The sequence below is a fragment of the Poecile atricapillus genome, chromosome W, assembly GCF_030490865.1.
Source record: "Poecile atricapillus isolate bPoeAtr1 chromosome W, bPoeAtr1.hap1, whole genome shotgun sequence".
NCBI lineage: Eukaryota > Metazoa > Chordata > Aves > Passeriformes > Paridae > Poecile > Poecile atricapillus.
Window position 1 is genome coordinate 102,962,488 of NC_081288.1, and position 22,257 is coordinate 102,984,744.

At 35.8% G+C, this 22,257-nt stretch overlaps 1 protein-coding gene across 5 annotated transcripts in view; it reads right to left on the reverse strand.

Annotated features, from left to right (window-relative positions):
• LOC131591788 (coiled-coil domain-containing protein 91-like) overlaps positions 1–22,257 on the reverse strand; it is a 145,141-nt gene that overhangs the window by 33,368 nt on the left and 89,516 nt on the right. For 3 of the 5 annotated variants that reach the window (XM_058862844.1, XM_058862843.1, XM_058862845.1), the window contains exons 9-11: positions 11,766–11,858; positions 11,520–11,588; positions 9,646–9,822 (exon numbers count right to left, since the gene is read on the reverse strand). In XM_058862844.1, coding sequence (XP_058718827.1) covers positions 9,646–9,822; positions 11,520–11,588; positions 11,766–11,858 — 339 coding nt within the window. Of the gene's footprint in view, positions 1–440; positions 1,695–3,480; positions 4,419–9,645; positions 9,823–11,519; positions 11,589–11,765; positions 11,859–22,257 lie in introns of those variants that run through there. The other 2 variants (XM_058862847.1, XM_058862848.1) reach the window with 2 other exon arrangements.

Consider the following 22,257-nt stretch of genomic DNA (forward strand, 5'->3'; position numbering starts at 1 on the left):
TTCAAGGAGCAAACACTGCACAATAGTTCCTTAGACAACTCAGTCATATACTTTTGATCTTAATCAATGATATTACTTTTTCCTTCTGTGACAAAAACCCTCACTTCTTTTATAAGACCTTCCACTAAGTGCTCTCCTCTAAGTACTCAGTCATTGTCTGTCTTTTTCCTCTATTTCCACTGTTACAGTAAATTATCAACTAATATAAAGGTATTCAAATTCAGACATTACCTATTACTGTTAAACAAAGCCTTAGCTGCAGGTGCATTTTCTCAGCATATGTTTACTTTTCCTTCATCTTTTCACTCTTTCCTCTTTAATACTTTATCTACCTTTAGATTCTATCCTAATTTAGATTTTGGTTGCAAAGGTAAAAATTTGCCCTTATTTCATCTTTTACTACAAAGGGTAAATCATTATTTGAGCCCCTTAGTGCTATTTCAATAGAGTCAAGAAAATAGAAAAAAACAGTTTCCTGTAAGAAGTTAAGGAAGAACACTTCACAAAATGGCATCTGAGGTGCAATTCTTCTTCTCCTTCCTCTTCCCTTTATTTTTTTTTACATATTTGATTAGGGGCTGGGTACCAAATTATATTCACTAAGCTGGCTCCCTTACAGGACTCTTGATACACATGCTTTGACATGACACCAGTTAGAAATTAAGAATACCTAATCAAAAATATAATACAATTATTCAAATACTCAATTTGACACCATGAGAAATCAGTCATGTATTAGAAATGACAACCACACAATCACAACATATACATCTCTAGGAAGACAGAAAGAAAAAGTAGTGTACTTGATACACCAGAGAACTCCAGACATTATTTAAAAAGTAAACCAAGCCATATGTTGCTTTGTAATTTTATAGGAAAGCTCTTTTGTTTCCACTCAAGAATCAGGTGGCAGCACTAAACTTTATCTAGGAAATGCAACCACAGACTGCAATGTTAGTGGTTTTTCAGAAAATAGTAACCCTCAAATTATAATGTCTGTGGTTATAAACTACTACAATCTACTTCTGAAGTCAGACATGAGTCTGTATGCAGTGAACGATTCCTTTTCCAGATTTTGCAAGCAGATTAAAAATAAACTCATCTAATGGCAGGGATCTCTTTCCACCCGGTGCTACTGAGTTGTGTCCTTCCTCACACATTCAAGATTACACAACATTTTCTTTTAATGTGTCTCTACAAACATTGGCCACAAGAATGTTTCTGCAAGACGATGGAAAAACAAGAGAAAGTAAAACTGAAAAAAATGGTTTGCTACCTTCTTGAGAGAAATGTAAGCACACTCTCCCACTGAAAGCTGAACAAGAAAGGCAATAGAAACAGGAGAAGAGATCCTTTGAAGAGCAAGTTCTTCTCCAACACATTGTGTGATACCATATTATCAATAGACTATTTAGGTAGGAATTGGGAAACAGAGAAAAAAAACCCAACAACTTCTTGTGCTAGTCCACAAACACTGAGCATAAAGAACAATGGTACAACAGTCCAAGCCTGTTAGTGAAAAACCATTTATTCTTTCGAAGATTAGCACTGACCCATCCGATCAAAATCCAATAGAGTTGTAAAAAGTTATTTCTGAAATTACATTAAAAAAATATGCCACTTTGCTAAGTACTTCAGAAACAGAATAAAGGGAATATTTCAAACTCTGACTCCTCCACAGGACTCTGCAACCCCTGTAAAAGATGAAAAAAATAATAAGTGGAAAAAGAGACTGATAAACATAGTAGTTTGCATTCTCTTAACTGGCAATGCCCTCAAAGCTCTGTTTATCATAGACACTAAGAGCTTTGAGGATAAATAAATTAAATTTTGAGGAAATTAAATTAATATTGCATCACATTAAAATCTTCCCTAGTTAAAAAAAAAATAAAAACCATAGAAGAAGGGCAAGAAATACCAATATAGGTATTGGTATACCAATATAGGTAAAAGCTGATCTTCTGGTAACAAATACTACTAATAGAGTGATTAATGATGAAAAAGAGACAACAGCAAACCCTGAAACAGGTAAAAAACCAGTTTATAGCCTACTTAACAGAGAAAGAATGATGGAGTAAAGGTCTGGAAAGTTGCAACAGTAATTTCGGCAGAATTTTCAAAGAAGAGAAACAAATGCATTAATAAAAATAAAGGAAAAGTGGGAGCTTGTATGAAGATTGCACCTTTGTTTTTACATATGATATTTCATCTCCTATAGATATGATGCCAAATGCATGCTGAAAACAAAAAATTATAGTTACAATTAGATCTGAAATAAAACCATGATACAGTCCAGAGCAACAAGCAACAGGTTGGTCTTGAGGGTGCAGGAAGTTTTGGGAAGTGGGGAAGGAAAAAGAAAGACTAAGAAACCTTTGAGTGAGAGTGGTGCATTTATAAAGAATTTCACAGAGGTTTATCAGGGTTTTCCTTGTATACAGAAATAGCTTGCAAAGGGGCCATGGTGGAAAAAGTGAAATTAGACATCCAAATTTGATATGAACGAAGAGACAATCTTGCACTGGACAATGAAAAGACAAGGCAAATGTATAGTCCCCATATATTTCCTCTTTTCCCCTTACACTCTCCACCAAAAAATTTCTTCAATACCTACTTATTTGGTGCATGAATAAAAATGGTTTTTTATAGATTACAGGGCTAAGAAAGGGCCATTTAATAGCTAGTAAATCTGTCTGAAAGCTAGTAACTTTTTAGAAAACCTTTTTTCCTTCTTAGTCCTTACAACCTTCTCAAATGCTGGGTTGTGGGGAAAAATATTTAGACAAACAGTAATTTTCAACAAAAATTTAACAGCTAATTTTAGCAGTTGTAGAAAAGAATCAAAAGCCAGTTCTTTAGGAATAAAGGCAACAACTGCACATTTTCATTTACTTATCTTTTATTCCCTTAGAAATGACCGGGTGTGGAAATTCCTAAGAATTTCAATACCAAATTCCTTCAGGCTTGCTGCACTACCAACAGAAGCACTCCCTCAAGTAGATGAGAGCCAAAAAAGTTTTGATAATATAGCAGGTAATTCACTCTTTAGGATTTAGCACCAGGTGTCCTAGACATTTTTCTTTCACCTTCTAAGCAATGGCATATGCTGATATTCATAAACCCATGGAAATCCATTAAACACCATTTTTCAACTATGTAGATGTTTGCCAGTAAAATTGTATTCATGCTAAGACCATAGATTACAAATTTATTGTTCAGCAAAAAACACATCACAAAAAACACATCACATTCAGAAATGCAAACATACTTAATCATCTTTAATTCTTAAAGATTTACTCAGCAAAGACCACTGGAAAGTTCTCTTTTATTATTCTTTTTTTAATAAGCATTTTAGTTAATTTTTCTTGCAAAAATATTTTTTATTTGTATATCTCAGTATATCTCAGTTGTGGCTTGGCTGAATGAGACACCACAGCCTCAGCTTTCCTGAAATACTTTCTCACTGGTAAGATAATTTTGCCTTAGTGTTTTTTCTCATGTCCAACAGGAAGCAGAGTTTATGTTAGTTCTTTTAATAAATGAAAGGTTCCTCTTTTTTTTTTTTTTCCTCTCTTTCCTAAATATTTGCAGCCTTCAGAACACTTGAGTCTCTAATGTATCTGCTGTGTGGATTATGGCAGATGAACTCATGCTCTCTCTTCCTGGAGAATTAGGGTAAACTATACTTGATTATATACAGTATTTTAAATTTAAGACTTCAGGAAATGACAAAGGTGTCATTCTTTGCTTCAAATGCCTTAGCATAATTACTTATTTTAAGCGATGAGAGGGACTTAAATTTCCAGGACTCAGCCTGCAGCTGACAGCTTTATTTTACTTTTAATGAATTTATTTTTAAAAAACAATACTGGTGCATAAATTCTCTTCAGTTTCTTTTGCTAATTCTCTCCCACACCATCATGAATTTCATCTCCTTTATGTAGCTGTGTATTTGGCTCTGTAAAATGATAACTGCCATGCAGAGAGCTCTGTGCATTATAGCTATGGGAGCTACTCTGCATTCCCCCCTAATTATGAATTTAATATAGCAGCCTTTATTCAGAATTGTATGGATATAAATAATAACATCATCCAATATCCCCAAAGAATTTTTGCACTTCAGTCTTCTCAATGAGTAAAAATAAATGTAACAAAGGATAGAGAGAATTGTCTATTGTTTTTTCTGTTTAGGGTTGTACCCCAGGAGATTAATTGCAATTTTGAATTCTGGGGTAAAAAGCTTCTGCCTCAGCCACACAACCTGTCATACTTTCTATTTATCTAGAGGATATCCACTTTTTATTTAAATAGATGCTCCAGAAAAAAAAAAAAAAAATCTAGCAGAGGAATTTCACCAGGTATTCTTCTCAGCACTGACAACTACCAGACATTAAACTCCTCTTGCAGCGAAGATGCAACTGTAAAAAAAAAAAAAAAGCCAGACAATGGAGTTTGAAAAAGAAAAAAAACAGAAAAGAAAATACTGGAGATATGCCAAGCTACACCCAGTCTGAATAAATGAGTTCCTAATCTATGATGACTTTTCAATGAGCTGTAAAAGGATCAGGAAGTTCCTATGCAAATGAACATAATCTTTAATCAAAAGACTACTCATTTTTTTCAAGGAGAGCTTGTTCTTCCTGATTTAAAATGCAATCCTGCTTTTTCCCTAAAGTGAGAATGCTCTTCTAAATAAAAAAAAATAATAAAAATCAACCAAACAAAACCACAAAAAACTCTTACAAAAGCATGAAGCAGCTGAATAACAGAGTTCTAAAATCTGAAGATGCTGTCAGGTCTCAACCAAAATGGAAGTCATCTGGACTTTTACTACTACACAGCCTCAAGAGAGTGCTCTAAAAAAACATTTTTCCATTTCTCTGGTGATGTAAAATATCTCATTTATACCTTCAGAATGATAAGGCTTCAAAAAATAATACCTTTATTTTAAGTACAAATACCGTGTCTCTAAGGAAAGATCCGAAGTCACTGGAACAGTCAAAGCTTTAATGAAAAGCTTTCCATAAAAAATCCAACAAAACAACATTCATGTTACTGTAATCCTTTAATTTCTTAAAGAAAAAACAAAGAAGGGGGTATGTCAAGGTTGCTCCATCAAGTTGAAATATTAACTCAGTATGTCTTAGGTCCCGCTTTCACTGTAAATTTACATTTACTCTGCTCTTTCATATTTTGTAACAAAGTATTTGATATTAAATAGGATTTATTTATTAAACTGTCTTTAAGTCTCCTGATTTTTCTCAGACAATGTTAAATTAGTATAATAAATCTTATATGGAAATAGTATTTCCTTATCTGCAGATTTGACAACAATTTGACTGAGGACAAACATTTTATTAAAGGACAAAGTTTTGTTAAGCATGAATATCTCCTGAGAAGAAGGCATCTGCATATACCTCCCAGATTTGCATCCCCTTTGGGTCTCTTCCTTGGCCACTCTGCAACAACACCACCAAAAAAGTCTAAAATAATACCTGTATCATCCCTTCAAAGGAAACACTCATCTTTTCTTCTTTTAAACAAATTATTTAGGTGATGACGGGAAATTTCACTGCCTAATTCAGCACAAGTGTGATCTTCAAACCTTTACTGCTCTTCTGCTAAAACTACCTAATCAATGAAATGTAAACAAACCATACTTCAATATTTTTTTCCATTTGCTTTCACCTATATAGCCATATAACTTCTAGTGCATGTGTTTAAAAACTGGTGAAAAAAGCCAACATATTTTATTTTAATAAAGAAAATTAGTGGATAGCAAATTACTCTTTTAAACCAATGAATCAAAACTCCTACATCATGTTTCTCTGGTCTAGAAGGTAAAGGAGAAGCCAACAATTTCATTCCACTTTGACACGGAAATTTATTTTCCCTGTTTTTAATAATTTAAATGTTTTACAGATACACAGTGGTGCTACAGTTTTTAAAACATGTCTTTTATCAACTCTTGCACCATAGAGATGAAAATGCCTTTTTCTCTACACGTTTGCATCTCAAAGAAAATAATAAAATTTTCAATGTTTCTGAATTTTTCCATTAAGTATTCCTAGAGTTATTTATGGGCACTTTGACTGTAAGCCATTCTGCCACACCTATTCGCAGAAGACTTTGTGATCTTCCCATTTCGCAGACTTACCACATTAGTGAAGGAAAACTACTCTTCAATACTATGCTAATTTTTTTTTTAGTTCAAGTCAATAAAGAAAATCTCTTTGAAATAATTTACAGCAAAATAAAGTTTTATTCTAGCATTTTTTTACATTTCATTTTCTAAAATGTTAGACTGTGTTTGCATTTAGGCCATTACAGAGCTGACTTAATATACTGCCTAAATGACAACTGCAAGAGAGTCAAGAGCACAGCTATAGCTTCCGTAAGACAAATCTTACAGAAAACAAAACATAAATAAGAAACAAGTCTGTGTGGAAGGCTTCAAATTTTCACAGAAAAAAATGAATGCCCACACACAAAGCGCCTTGTAGGCCCCAGTGTTGTTCATTGTTAAACCAAAGTCGTATCTGACACCACATATAAGTTATCATTTGGCACATCAGCTCTGCAGGACTTCTTTTGCTGACAGAAAATTTTAGTACTTCATGTATGCTTATAATTGCAACAGCCTAAGGGAGATTTCCAAGTTCTTGGCATAGGAAGAAGGGAAAATTTCTCCAAGAAACCAATTTGTCCATGAAAGTCCATCCTCCCCAGGGAATTTGTACTCATTAATTATAGAATAAAGAGTGTAACTTCATATATTCCATAGATATATGTGATAGAATTTTGGAAATATCAAGAAAAATCTGCATTTTTCCTTAATTAAAAATAGAATAGGTATTTGAAAAATGAACCTGACATGAAGGTGAAATAATCATGGTATAACCAAATTCGAGAAATTATTCCTGTTACAATAAAAGTCATCAGAACTGTTTGGTATTAAAAGAAATGCAGTTAACTAATGATACTACTAAAGGACTACATAAAGTGCAAGATATTTACAGCAAAATTAATCACAAGTGCTTCCAACACCTCAGTACTGCTCACCATCACATCACTAGGTACTTCCACACTAGGAGCTACTTGATCTAAAAGAAGCTTGAGTGGAAAAACGTGGCCCTTGGAGAGGCCTGAATTGCCTCCTCAGGGAAATGCTGACATGGCAGTGTATTTTGGATTTTATCAAAGAATACATCCATCACTATTTAACTACTTCTAATGTCATCCTGTCTTGTGACAACTTCAAAGGCAACATCAGCCATGAGAGAGTCTGCAGAACCTTGCAGAGGGAAGGCAAACCTGTCCAAACTTGCTACCCCAGCTTAGTCTACATCTCTCCCACATCTGGGACACTTGTCGTTCTAATTAGGAACGGCGGAAAGAACGACACGGACTCTCAAAGGAGTCAGAACAGGAGAGAATCTCTCAGTTTATTGTTACAGCCATGTTATATAGACTAGTTCGTGAAGAGTACAGAAAGGAAACTCTTATTGGTTAGTAAAGTGCTACATTACCATCATTGGTCAGTGGGGTTCACCACCCCCTGACCTTCTCCTGCAAGGAAAACACGGGAATCAGAAAAACAGCACCTGCAGGCTGTTTTGTGTCTTTGAGGATTGTTTTGAATCCTCCCATGAATTTCCCAGGCTAGCTTCTCAGGCAGGCCTGTCAGGCCATGGGGCCTGCAGCTTGCTCCAAAGCTAGCCTCCACAGACACTGACACCCAGTGCCCCTCAAATCCATCACTACAAAACCCTGACTGAACTCTAGCACCCAGCTATTTTCTTTCATGAAAAATCTTCAGGGACCATCAAACTTTGTTACTGTAGTCCTCCTCCTACTAATCTATGCATGTTCCACAAGCTACAGAATTACTGTCTTACTCTGTCACAGTGTGTTTCTTGTTAATGGTATGTCCTGTTATTATCTAAGTTGATGGTTTGGTCCAAATGAGACCCTCTCACCCCATGTTGTCAATTTACCCGGAGTCTCCTGTCAATCTTGTCTTAGGTCCACCACATACTTGGAATTCAACTTTGGAAATCCCCTAAACTTTGGTGCTTGATTAGTCCATGTGACCCAACTTTCCCCCCTACCTCCCTCATCAGATGATGATTTTGTGAACCCTGTCTTTTACCCTCCCCAGGATATCTCTGATTAGCTGATGCTTTCTACCCTCCATTTGAACCACCTCCCTATTTCAGCTGTTGCACGCTAGCATTTTCTGTCATTTGCCCCCAAGATTCCCCAGAGCAATAAATCCTCTATTGCCCCATGCAAAAGACCTCCCTCTCATCCTTGCCTCCTCAGAGCGCAGACTGGCAGCCAAAAAGCCATAGAGCAAGTGCTCTAGTTGTACCTCAGGTCATCCTGCTCCTGGGGTGTGAACCACTTCTGTCACAGACCAAAGTGACAGAGCCAGATTAACTCCAGCGAGATGTGATATTACTCCAGTAATCAAACACTTTACTACTCTCCCTTCCAGGAATACATTCTCTACACCACTGGTACCAGTTCTCATTCTGGACAGCTTAAATTATTTTTATCTAACTAAAGCCCAATAAATTGTTCTCAGCTTTGAACTCAGCTGCTTAGCCTTTTGCTCTGAAGAAGAGTTTGACTGCCTGAAGGCTCACTGAAATTCTTGAAAATTGACATTTTACCATTTGATAGTTTACGTTTAAAAGAAGTAAAGAAGATATAAAAAAATTAAATCATTCCATTCACATTAGGAATTCAGGCAATACAGAGTATGATAATGGCATAGCATCAAAGCTTTTTTTTTTTGTAGCTTATTAGGTATATGAGGTTAATAATTTTGTTTAACACTGGAAATAGAAATTGTGTCTGTTTCCAAAGAGTACTTTTCTTTTACTTCAAATTCTTAAGTTTTGTTTTTTTTTTTCTTATGCAGCACAAAAAATACAGCAGTATCAAATTCCAACACATCAATGAAATATATGCTCCTTAAATTTCTGAAGGCTATAACAGTCGAATATGTCATCAAAAAATCAGTGAATTCACAGGCTGTTCCTCCAAGTATTTCCAACATCATAGACCACAAAACTCAACTTTTGGAAGAGTAATTTATTGCTATTATAACATATTTAATTTGTAATTTGTAGAAATGCTAAAAGCACTGTTGGGAATATCCCTCTAATTTGTGTTAAGTGACATACAATTCTTATTATAGAAGCACCTCTCCTATGATTAACTCTAGAAACATTTCTGGTTCATTACTGGTTTAACTTTCCAGTTTTTATAACCTCCTCTTTATTTTGTACCTGTTCTCTAAGGAATAAATATAATGTCTTTAGTCTTCCACAGGTATGGAAATCATCTAAACTGTTTACAGCATAAATGCCACTCTCTGAGCTGCTTGTTGAAACTCCTTTTGAAGTCAGAGGACAAAACCAGGTATGATCCTGTAAAGGTCAAAGGAATTTTGTTCTGTATGCGCCAGAACATACATACTTTCTTCATACGTACAGTCAAAGTGAAGATAAACTGCTGGCTGTGCACTGCAAGTATCAAATGACTGACAGATGTCACAAGAAAACCCACAACAACCACAACATAAGACATTCAAAAGTAACAGAGCAGGTGCATGGAGGGGTAAAACGTACTAACCTGATTCTGCTTTCTTTGCTCTTCCATGGCTTCTGAAACAGCCTGGGCAATCTTCTCTCTATGACTAGCACGTTCTGCTTCCCACAGTTTTCTTTCTTCTGCATAAATCTTCTCCATATTTCTCCTCTCCTCCTTTACTGCTTTCAGAACAGCTTTCTGCACTACTTCATTTTCAGCCTTTAAAACAGATCAGATGAGCAACACACCCAACCTGAATGACTAACTCATATGTGTCAACTTCTTCTAATGAGGTCTATGATCTGGTAAGATACAGGATATGAATATTTTCACTTCTGAACTATGAGGTTCAATTTATCTTGTGGTGCTACCAAAAGGTATTACCTCTGGACGATGACTTGTGTAGTTACAGAAAGGAAAAGAAAGTTACAGGTTAGGCTCTTAAATTCCCATCTACTAAAAACTCAGGAATTCATAACTAGTTTGCTTAACACAAAAAAAACCCCAAAAAACAAAACAAAAATTAAAAAAAGGGCCTCCCTTGATATTCCCATGTAATAGATATTCCTGGTCTTATCTACAAATACCTTAAGTGCAAAATCTGTCTGAACATTTTCTATAGAAAATTAGCTAACATACAGTTTAAACAAATGTGTCTTCTCCCCCAAAGCTCCTTAGTCATGCTAGAAGAAGTACTGTTTTATTTTTTCCCCCAATCATTATATTCAACCATTATCCGAAATTATTGAGAATTTGAAGCCAACAGCTCCACACATGCGTAGCCACACAAATATATGTATCAGCAAGACAACCACTGCATAATATCTACAAATAAATAACGGCAAACTGAAGTTCAAAATAAGCAAACATGGGCTAACAAAATTTAATCACAAATTCCCTCAGTTTTAATATGCCTATAGGTCATTCCTATGCCCCTTGCAGGTGATATGGAACTGGTCAAATTAAGTCATAAAAAGCAAAAAATATTGTATTCATCGGATACCTACACTTCCAACTAAAGCTGTTTCTTTAAATTCACTGGGACTTGATTTTTTTACTTAGATATTGAAAATGTAATAATTAAATCAGGATTTGTATTATACACACATTTTCCTGTAGATACCAACCATGTAAGAAATGTTTGTGGCACTACAGATTGCTATTCAGTGTGATGCTCAGCCAGCGTTCACATACTACACAAAAAAGACATACAGAAAATTATAATATAGCCTGATGAACTGTGCTAGGTGATACCCATCACTACCTTCCCCAGATTATTACACGCAACAGAACTTTTGTACTGGATTCTACATTAGTATTAGTAATTAATTCTAGCTTAACATTTATAAAATTGTCCTAATACCAATGTACTTACTAATGAAATAGGCAGGAGAAATCATATTTAAAAACTGAATAATCACTTTTATCCAAACATCAGCTTATATAAAATAATTCAAAACCCGGTAAACTGTCCCTGTTTATATAAGATTTTAAGAATAGTTCTCTCCTCACTGAAGATGACCATATTCAATGAAAGTTAAATAGGACATGATGCTAATTGTGTTATTAAGATCATCTGTTGACCCTGCAACCCAGCTCTTCAAATCAAGATGCATTGATGTCAAAAGACCACAAAAACAGATATTTAGGTTTCAGCAACAACTGAACTACAATATTGTGACTTCTTGTTCTAAACAATTCAGAGGCTATTGTTCAAGAGAATGAAGATACATCTCTGTATCAAGGCATGGGATATAGCAGATATGTCCATTTTCAGTAGAACCAGCTTCTAAATGCAGATAAGAATGCAGAGCTTGATAAACATAGTTATGAAACAAAAGTGAGTGTCTGAACTTGGCATTTCAAAGGACACACATGGAATCCACATTGCATGTCTGCTAATTAATGAGAAATACCTTTGCAGCAGCTGCCAGAGCCTCCTTGCTTCTCTGTCTTTCTTCATCCAAACATTTGTCCAGCACTTCCTGCAAATGTTATGAAAAATTAAACTGCAACACATGGTAAAAGAGTGGCTAAAAATAATTTCAAAGAGTCAAAGTACTTAAGAAAGCGTCATCTTCCTGTCAGTAATTGTGACAGGACCATTCCAAATAAACTCCATGATGCTGATCTCTTATTGTTTTGGTAAACAAAGGCAATACCTTGTGCTTTTGTGACTGCTGCATCATAGCTTCTTCTATCTTTTGTGATAACACTTCCTTTTCTGCTTCTAAAATGTCGAGAAGTCGCTGATGCTATTAGGGAAAAAAAATCATATTTTGATAAACACAGCCAGTGAGTAAAACAGACAAAAATAATTAATCCAAGACACTTAGACTTGTCAATTACTTACAGAATTACTTAAAATGTAGATTCAGTTAATTTACATTCACAGCACTCCTTTTAGTGATTTCATGTCATGGAAAAAATTACAATTATGAGAAATATTTAGTTTCCTGAAAAATTAGTATTTCCTTTCAGTCTAAAAAGTATTGGGAAGAAAGGTGAAAAATGAAACAACACTTAAACAATTGATAAAAATGGTCTAAGCAACACCACATGTTATTTCACTTAAACAGTTGCAGAATTTAAATTAGTCTTACACTACCTCAATATGTGTATGTAAACAAAGTAAAAGGCAAATGTATTTCTTTCAACCATTTGCAATATCATGACCCTCAGGAGCCAGGAAATGTAAACAAATGAGAATGCTGCTTTCTTGTCAATTTCTTGTCATCCTAAACATTGTTTCAGGGAGAAAATGAACTCTGAATTGACCATGTATTCTATATGCAGATATAGAACTATTCATAAACACAAACCATTTTTTTTTCTCTGTATCAAGTAAAGAATTTGAAGGATGTGGGTTTTGTCTGTAAGAGCTAAGCTATTTCCCAAAACTAAAAATTATTGCTGGAAATTATTGATGCTATGTATTGGTCATGATATAATTGCTAGCAAGTCAGTACATTATTTTACAAGTGATTTAAGAGATGATCTATTATAACCTGAAAATACAGTATCGATGTAATAACATTTTATAAGATCACCAAGAGGAATGTGCTACAGTAGAGTTTCATATTAATATAAGTGTATATAACAGACAATTTTTTTACACAGCTAAGCAGGCAAATTCCCCTTTCACCAGCATATCTAAGAAACAGTCATTTCTGTTTCACAAATTTTATTATGTTTTAATTTCAAGTGTCTCTAATGGCAGCTAGAAATACAGTACCAAAATGCAGTACTATGTTCTGAAAAATATTTTTTCATTTGAAGAATAGAAAACTTTTAGACTGTTTTATTAAGTAAAAAGCACCTATCAGCCCTTCCAGGAGAAACATGTAATGAAGCATTTCCTTGTGAATTTACTTAAAATAGGTCTGAAGGTGGCAGACATATTCTAATGGAAAACACCTGTGGAAGGAATAGCAAAATTCACATAATGTTTATACTTAATGATGTGTAACTCCCTTTTCTTGTGTTTTAAGAAGACATTAACTTTATCAAGGCACGTACAGAAATTACATTTTCCCAGTAACTCAAAGGTGAAACAATAAATGGATTTTATTAGTTAAATGCTCTCCATGACTCTTCACTTGACTAACCGTACAGGTTACAAATATGTTATTTCGCAATGACACAATATAAAACAAACACATGCAAATAATTTTCACAGACATATGCCACAAATTCAAGCTTCAATTCAAATGTCAAGCAAAATACTGAATCTTTATTTTGCTTGTTGAGAATCAGCACAGGAGATTTTAAGGAGAGCTCCTTAGAGAAAATCATCTCCATCTTGAAAGCATTTGCAATAACATGTAAGTCAGTTTGCTCAGTGATGTGAAACTTTCTAGCTCAAGCCTGGCAGGCAGTGAATTTCAGCTTGACTCTGACCATCATATTGCCATGTTTTATATGAAGACTGTCCATCGTATTTCTGGATTGCCTGTCGTCTTGGTTTGAAAATACAGGCGTCTGCTATGGTAGGCAGGAACCTTCTTTGAAATGGAAAAAATGTAAGCACTGCCCCTCTCCCCCCCACCTCCAAAATCATTATAATCTTGAAATTGAGGGGCTCTCAGGTAAAGATATGGGACTAAGAATAACAGTTCTTCACTAGGAAAACTAAAATAAAAATGCAGTAGCACAAAATAAAACCCAACAAACCACTGACAGAGTCAGACTACAGCCTGACACCCTGTTAGTCAGGGTTTTGGTAGCAGTCCAATTAAATGGTGGCTGCAGTACTCCTGGAGTGACAGATGTGGTTCTGTAAAAGCAAGGATCCTGAAGAACAATGTAATTTTCTTCTGCAGGTCCAGTGGTATAGATAGCTACAGTCTTCCTCTGGGAATCCAATGGAGAAAGGCTCACTGTGGTGTTCCAAGTCTCCAATTATATCCAGGTAGGAATGCTTGGCTCCTCCCCCTGGGTGGAGCATCTCCCAATGGGATGGTGTAATTTGATCAGTCATGCAGTGAGACTCAATGGCCCGTTAACAGAAGACATCTCCCTGCAGGGAGGATAGCTCATGGAAGAGATAAAGAAAACTGCCCCACCTGGTTTTAACAGATGGTAATAAAATACATACTTCTGGTTACATCTTGCTTTGCAACCCAAGACACCTGTATCCACGTTTCAAGTTGCCACAACAGGACAGCTACCACATGTATTTCACAACATTCTCAATGGGACCAAAATTTTCAGCTTCTAAACTCCAGAAGTTTTAAAATTCTATTTTTCATGTACATATAACAAGGTATTCAAGCCCTTCCTGGAAGTACAGTAATGCAGATATTTGCATTAATAAAATATAGAACATACACATGGCCAATGCAGAAAATCAATGTCAGTCTCCCCTGACAGTGAAACAGGTTGATGACCACAGCACTTCACATAATCTAAACCTCCATGCAGAGATAACTTCTCATTAACCTATCAGAGAACTGCAATCCTGAAAAATACAGATATCACAACCAAAACTTTATCTACAAAAATTACTCTAACTACAAAAAAGTTGCCTAGTAAGTAAACAATTCCAAAAAACCAAAGGCTTCTGTGACTACGGTGTGATTACTTTGACTGAAATAGGCTCTCCTATTTCCTTGGCAGACTAGAAAAAATCTATATGGTATTGCATTTGGAATTTTATGGAATTCACAGAAATTCAGCAATAACTTCATGAAGAATTGCATCTGTTTATAAAAACATGCTAGTTCATATTTTTCAAGATACCAGAGGTAAGTATTTGTAAGGACATTTTTAGAATGCTTTCTAAATGTTCTTAAAAATAAAAACCCTACTTATTTATTTAAAATATGTGTTTATTTAAAATATATTTATTTTACAAATAAAAAACCTAAATTCAAATACAAACCCTATTAGCTTTCAAAATAGAAGCTTTCAAAACAACTTCTTTCATAATTCAATGCAACTTTACATTAAACAGTATCACTGCTTCTCATGGAAATACACAATTTATAATTTCAATAAGGTAAGTCTCTTGTGAATAGCTTGGTATCTCCTTTCCTGTTGTAATATAAATGCTTATTCATGTGGAATAATCCTCCCATAGATTATTACCTTCATATCTGAACTTACAAAAGATCATTTATCATCACAGATGTTGCAACAGCTGTCCATACAACCCAGTAAAGTAAATTCTCTTGTATTAGTCCCAGAGAAATACCTTGGAGAACTGTTTATTTGGCTTCAGAATGTAGTTGGTCAGTCTAGTTTTTCAGAGAGAAAACTTAAGCTATTACATTACATAAATTATATGAAAAAAAAGTAAATGGAGAAAACAGAATAAAATATTATGTGAACTGCTTCTCCCTCAAACAGGCCTTGAGTCAAGAAAACTCACATGACATAATTAGTATGGATACAATATGAAAGCTTCCATTCTGCATGTAATTAATATGCAATTTAATTACTAATCAAGAATGTCTTGGTTTTTTCCACAGGACTATGCCCCACAGCAGTTAGTCCTCATACAGAGGCATGGAATGTCCTGGAAAGCTGGGCTTATTATGTAAGAGTGATCTTGGTGGTATTATTAATCCATTTTCTAGAAAAGAATGCACCTGAATGCATCTGAATTCCTTATTTCAGAAGTACAGATATTTCAAAGGCATATTCAGGGATCTTGGTTATGCATATCACTTGAGCAGGAATCTGGGAAGTTATGGCTAGTAAAGGCTTCTGTCAACAAAGAAATTTTTGCTATTTCCATACAATGACAGCATTCAGACTTTGGCAAAAAAAAAGAAAAAAAAAGAAAAAGAAAAAAGCAGTAATTCAGAGAAAGTTATTAATTTTTATCAACAGAATTCCAAACTGTTAGATTAAATGGGTCTGCATCACAAGTTATTCTAACCCTTTTGGAACTATTCTTTAGTCGGGGCAGCTAGGTTTGTATCTGAGATTTTAAAACAATCCACACATCCTGTTAAGTAGAAATTATTATAGAGAAGCATTTGGTACATTGAATTTCTAGACATATAGAATGACTTTGGAGTCTGGTACTAAATGCTCACAGTGAACTTCACATACAATCAATGCTTCCTCAGTTGGTCTTTCAAACAAGTTTATTAAAGGGTGTTGAAGGTTAAAAACAAACAGAAGGTGACAGTTTCACTTCAGCACTTACATATTTGAGAGCTTTCAAGTGTCCTTGTATTTTTAGCTAACAGATGATAAGAGGAAGTTTTAGGTTCATTTACTTGGCTTGTAGATTTTTGTTCAGCCATAGTAAAGGCCTCTGAACTGCAGAATTAAAGATCATGTCTCTTCAGTTAAATGGCTCCAGCTAAGCACCTTTATCTCACAAACCCTCCCTTTTTCACCATGAATTAAAGCCAGACAAAGGGTGGGAGTGGAATGAATCTCATTCCGCATTTGCAGTTTCCACAAGTGAGAATTATCAACCTGTCCATCTCTTTCTCAGAGAGTATTAAAGGAATAATGGAAGAGTTTTGAGATTTCGGGTACCACTCAGAGCTACATACACCCTGAACTCTAACTCCCAAGCAATGGAGAGGCTACTTTCTCCTGGTAATTGTACCTGTCAAGAGCACACTGCCCATGCTTCAAAATGTAAACCTAATTAAAGCTTTCAAGGCAGAGTGATCTGTCTCCTGTAAGTAAGAAAATGAGTTCATCAGATCTAATGGTCCTGTGAAAAGTAACCAAGTGTCTTCTAGGTTTTCTGTGAAAGTTAGGATGGTGACTTACATGCAATTAAACTCTGCATGGTCCCATGAAATTTTTAAACAGAAGTTGAGGTAATGGTTTCTTCTATTAATCAACAATCTAAGAAGCAGAAAAGAGGTAAAAACACAATCTAAATATGTTGGAACTTTGAATCCAATTACCCAACAGTTAATAACAAAACTTTACTTAGTTTCTGACATCTACAGAACTGGAAGTTTGGTGCATAAATCAGTGAGGCAGAAAGATAAATGTCAGTGAAAGTTACACTTTGGAGCACCAGGGAAGTTTTCACCCAGGGTAAGTTTCCAAGGCTGCACATTCACACTGTGCGTGTTATAGATAAGTCACAGCAGAGAGCTGAATACTATGTAGAGATACTCAGATCTAAAAAGCCATTAGCTTAGGAACAACAAATACTACAGCTCTTTATTAAATCACTTTACCTGATGATTTCCATAGCCTAGCACTCTCATTTTCAGTTCTTGACAACAAAGCTGTAATTTACCTCCTTTTATTCCTTAGACAGGGAGTATAGGGTTAAGAGTGCAAAATTTTGAGTTGTAAAAATTCTGAAGAGCAAATTGTCTCATGACATGATGGCCAGTAAAAGATAGGAAAGAGATTAAAAAAAAAATAAAAAAATAGAAGAAAACCTCAAACTTTTCCAAAAAGTGGTAATCCACAGTGGAGAGAAACACTAGTATTTCTCCCCTACCCTCTGGAAAGTAGCATGAGAGGGTCAAGAAGAATTTTGTGAAAATTAGCTGAAAACAAAAGGCATTCAAAAATAGGTTATAATGTTTTCTTCCCTGCAAGAAGTTCTCTAGGCAATAGTTCCAAATGAAAATCGTTTGATGTAGGTTCAAATATAAATACAGAGGTCCTGTGGTTTTTCTTGATTCCTGTAAAAAAGAAATAAATTTTTTTTTTTTCCTGGAATGTGAGTCAGAGAAGACACTGTAAACAGATTTAATCACAATAGCAACTAGTCAGTCTTTTTTATTTTATTTTTATATATTAAATTTATTTCTGAAGTCTCATGAATTTTTCTTTCAGGTAAGCATAATTTGAAGGATTACAAAGAAGATACTGCACTAACTTATGGGGTAAATGAAACAATGCATGGGATGAGCTCCTTTACATATAAAATGATGCATGAAAGCGATCAGTAACTAATCTAATTTAGTGCAGTTATAATTCTTTGCATATTTCTATTAATCCTAAACTCCAAACTTATAGTAAAAAAATTGTGTGTCTTGCACAAACTGAAATGTGTTTTAAAAAATAGTTTCTTTCTGGCTTCTGTACTGCTTCATTTAAAAGGAAATGTGTAGAGGATTTCATCCACAAATAAAAACACATTTCTTTTGCTATAGTAATGGACATCCAATCTATGCTACTGCAGATTGGTTCCTTTTCAGTATTGAGTAATTCATCATGCATGGACCATCAAATCTGGCAGGGATAAATTAATTTTGTTAGCTGCTATTCATAGCTTATGATAAAGTAGTCAGATAATAATTAAAAAAACAAAACAGCAAAGAACATTACAGAACAACCAAAGTTAATATGACTATCGTAACACTAAACAGGAAGAAGAGGCCTTGCATTAACTGGTGTAACACTGTGTTGGGGAGGGTGAAACAGGGAAACCTTATGAATGTGATTATTTGTCAGAAGATTCTGAAAATATGAAGGCTAGAATCAAAGTAGAAATGAAAGCCTGCTTTGAGTCCTAGGATACTGAGTACTGGTTAACCAAAGAACAATAGCCTAGCCAGTTGAAGGAGAATCCCTGCTGACAAAACAATGTCCTTCTGCTGATAGAAAAGTCCAAAGATAAAGAAGCAAGGAAAGAACTTGTAAAGCTTTGTGGAGTCTAAAATGCAACACTGTATGTTAATATAGGGAAGCGCATAGGCTGTATGTAAATTCTTTAGTGGGTGTGTCTCATGGTGATTGGTTACTGGGAATTAGAATATTCACGATAGAAAAAGATAATATTGGATTGTAACAAGAACTTCGCTCTCTTAGCTCTTGGCTTAGCTTTTCTCTCTTACCTCTGAACCCCCCTCCCTTACCTCTTACCCCTTTACCCCTCTCCCCCACTCTTAACTCTCAGCCCCCTCTCCCTGCTCCTACCCCTCTCGTCTTCCCTGCTCTCTCCCTCTGGTTTTTCCCTCTTTCCCTCTGTTGCTCTTATTCCCTCCCTCCACTTTTCCAGCCTCACCTCCCCTGCTCTACCTGTTCTTTCTCCCCTCCCCTGGACCACGTGGACACCGAGGCTGGTGGCAGACACGGGTCTCCCCTCTTTTTACCCTTATAATAAATTGCTTATACTTGAACAGCTTGACCCTGGAGAAGTCTCTCACTGCGAGCGAGCGTTTTTACACAGCAATAACACTGCAACAAATTATTGGTGTTTCCCTCTTCAGATCTTTCATCTGGGAGAACAACTGTCACACACTAAAGAAATGATACTTGGAACCTTCTTTTAATGCCATCATTATCAAAAACACTATATTGAGACATTCATATGTCTAATTCACCCTCAGTGAAAGACCAGTTTTCCTTTTAACAAGTATCTACTGAGTTTTTTAATATACTGAAACTGCATTGTAGTTAATTATTTAACAGAAAAAAACCACAATAATGTCATCTGCAATACTGGGGCTTTTTTGTACCTTCATAGTATATGGACATAGAACCATCCTCCTCCCTCTAGACTTGGGGAAAATTATCTTTAGGAACATTTAGTAAATGTTTCAGCACTTCATTCACGAGCATGGAAAATAAAACCCTTGATGGGGCTTTTTAAGAATTAAACACTTCAAATCTGTTCACCTACTTTAAAAGAAACCTTAACTCACAAAGTTCTATGTCTATTTCTGTCTCTCATGAAAGAATCTAACAGTAGGAAGAAATAACACAGGTCATGGGAAACATTATTATCTATGTGAGAGGAAGTTGATGTAACAAAAATACATCATGATTTGTAATGTTATCAAAATATTCCCATTTCTACATCCTATTCAAAATATTATCGTGAGGAAAAAGGTGACCTTATTAAAATACTAATAACGGTTTTCGGCTCCTCTAAACAAGGCTGTCTACATTTAACAGCATTTTCTTTTATGCTTGTCCTGGGGTGACTTTATGATGCTTGTATCCCCAATCGCCTTGCCATGAATGACGGGTTAACAGACCTTCTGCTCCTGTTTCCAAGCCTTTATTAAAGGGGAAAGGGCCTAGAGCTGGGGGCTTGGGGTGCGCACTGCCTCCGCTGTTCCCAATGGTTGACGTCCAGGAGGAGGATCACACAGGTCTGTTGTTGATAGCCGTCGGCAGGACTGGAGTCTCTTTCCTCACAGGGATTGTCCAAAGACCTCTCTTTTGGCTCGATAGCCCAGGGGAGTCTTCCTCTCGAGGGATGCTTAGGTCATGGTGACCGGTTCGCTGGACTGAGACTGGCGTATCCAGCCTCCTCAGGTCCTTGCTGCCTCTATAATGTGGTTTCTAGGTGTTCTTTGAGACTGGCTCGTTGTCCAGGACTGTCTTTATTCACAGGTGGTAATATGATTTTAATATATGCACGTGCACAAGTCCTTATGGGAAATACGGAAGTTTATTCTGGGGAGCAACGGCTAAGTTACCCGATGAGCTGGAAGGGAACAAGGTGGGTACAAATGACAAATGAGTAAAAAAACTTTTAACAATGAATCTTTGGAGCTGACAACATCAAGCACCTTAACTAGGAACATAAACCGGGATTGCAACAGGAACATGGGTAAACAAACATATAATTTGAACATCAGTTTTTGTTTATAACAGCCTGGTTTATGTTACATATTAAGTACTGCACATTTAAGACTGGCTCTGAGAACGAAGGGGGGCAAGAAGTAGTGCGCAGTTTGTGTTGAAAAAAAACATCACTCTCCTGTATCGTGCTCCTGGACTGTGGTGTCTGCCACACGGACAGACAGCGGGACCGAACTTCTCTTTAGTTTTTAGTTAGTTTTAGCTAGCTGAGGCAGAGGAGTTCCCTGACCTTTTTTTTTTCGCCCTTGGATCTGTTGAAACCTGTTCTAGACTGAAAAACCCAGCCAAACCCTGGGAGCTCATGCCTGTGGGCCACCGGGGCCTGGGCCTCGGTGCTTTCTGGAGCTGGAGGGACTGATAAGAATCTGAGGTGAGCCGAGCTACACCACATGAAAAAGACTTTTTTTCTGGATTTGCCATTTCATCGAACAGCAAGAAGTTTTATTGCTTAATATAATTCAATTTCTGTTAAATAAACAGTTTTTTTCCACTTCTCTCCAAGGAAATCTCCTTTCCTGAGCCAGCTGGGGGGAAGGGCCACTTAGACTTGCTTTCTGAGGGAACCCCATTTGGAGATTCTCTCCTGAATTTGCCCTAAACCAGGACAATACTGCACATTTTCTTCAGCACTGCTAAGCTCTGCCTAAGTCAAATGACAAGAACTGGTAATTGTAAGTGGTTTCTTACAATGTCCTCACTATCTGTGGCATCTCAGTGTTTGGCAGAGCAAGGTGGAAAATCTGTCTGGAGAATTCCAACATCCGGTACATATTTCAGCTTCCTCAAATTATATCTTATTACTGCATGGTTGAACTGTATCTTTTTGCCAGTTTGAGGTCCAAGTGTCTTACAAAGCGGCAAAGCTTTTCCAAGAGACAGATGGGAATCAGCAAAATACTATTACATGAGAAAAGCTAAAACAATGTAAATATAAAGAAAAATTGTAATAGCAGCAATAAAATAACTAAGGATAGGCTTATATTCAGGGCTCCACTCAGCAGCATACAGTGAGTGCACAAACTATCATTTGAGGCACATCAGAGGATGAAATTGGGTTTAAAACATTTTGCTGCATAAGTACTTCATTGTTTTTGTAAATAAAGTAGGAGGATATATAAAGGCATCTAATAATGAAAATACTTTTCTTGGAAAGCGTACATAGTAATAGAGACAAAAATCCGACACACTTCAGCCTCCTGGGGATACAGAGATAAGCAACTTTATAAAAATATGACAATAATAAAAAAGCATCAATTACTTTTTCTATTTTGCCTGTATGAGTTCTCCACAAATTGCTCCATTTATTAGGAAGAAATAAGGGAAATGAATTCCTAAAATATGACCAATGTAAACAGTGAAATATTCAATAATGGAAGACAGCAAAACAGAACAACCCCAATTTTTTCTTCAACTACACCTGAAAAATAACAGAGGATAAAAATCATTCTGTATTACTTAGCTGTTGAGAGTATTGACGAGAGTTGAAGGCATAAATTCCTAACAAGTAGTAAATGTTTGAAGAGAATAAGTTATCTTGCAAAAGAGAGAAAGAAAACAAAAATCACTCTAAAGACCTACTTTCAGGTGCCACTTGACAAATCCAAGGAAGCAAAT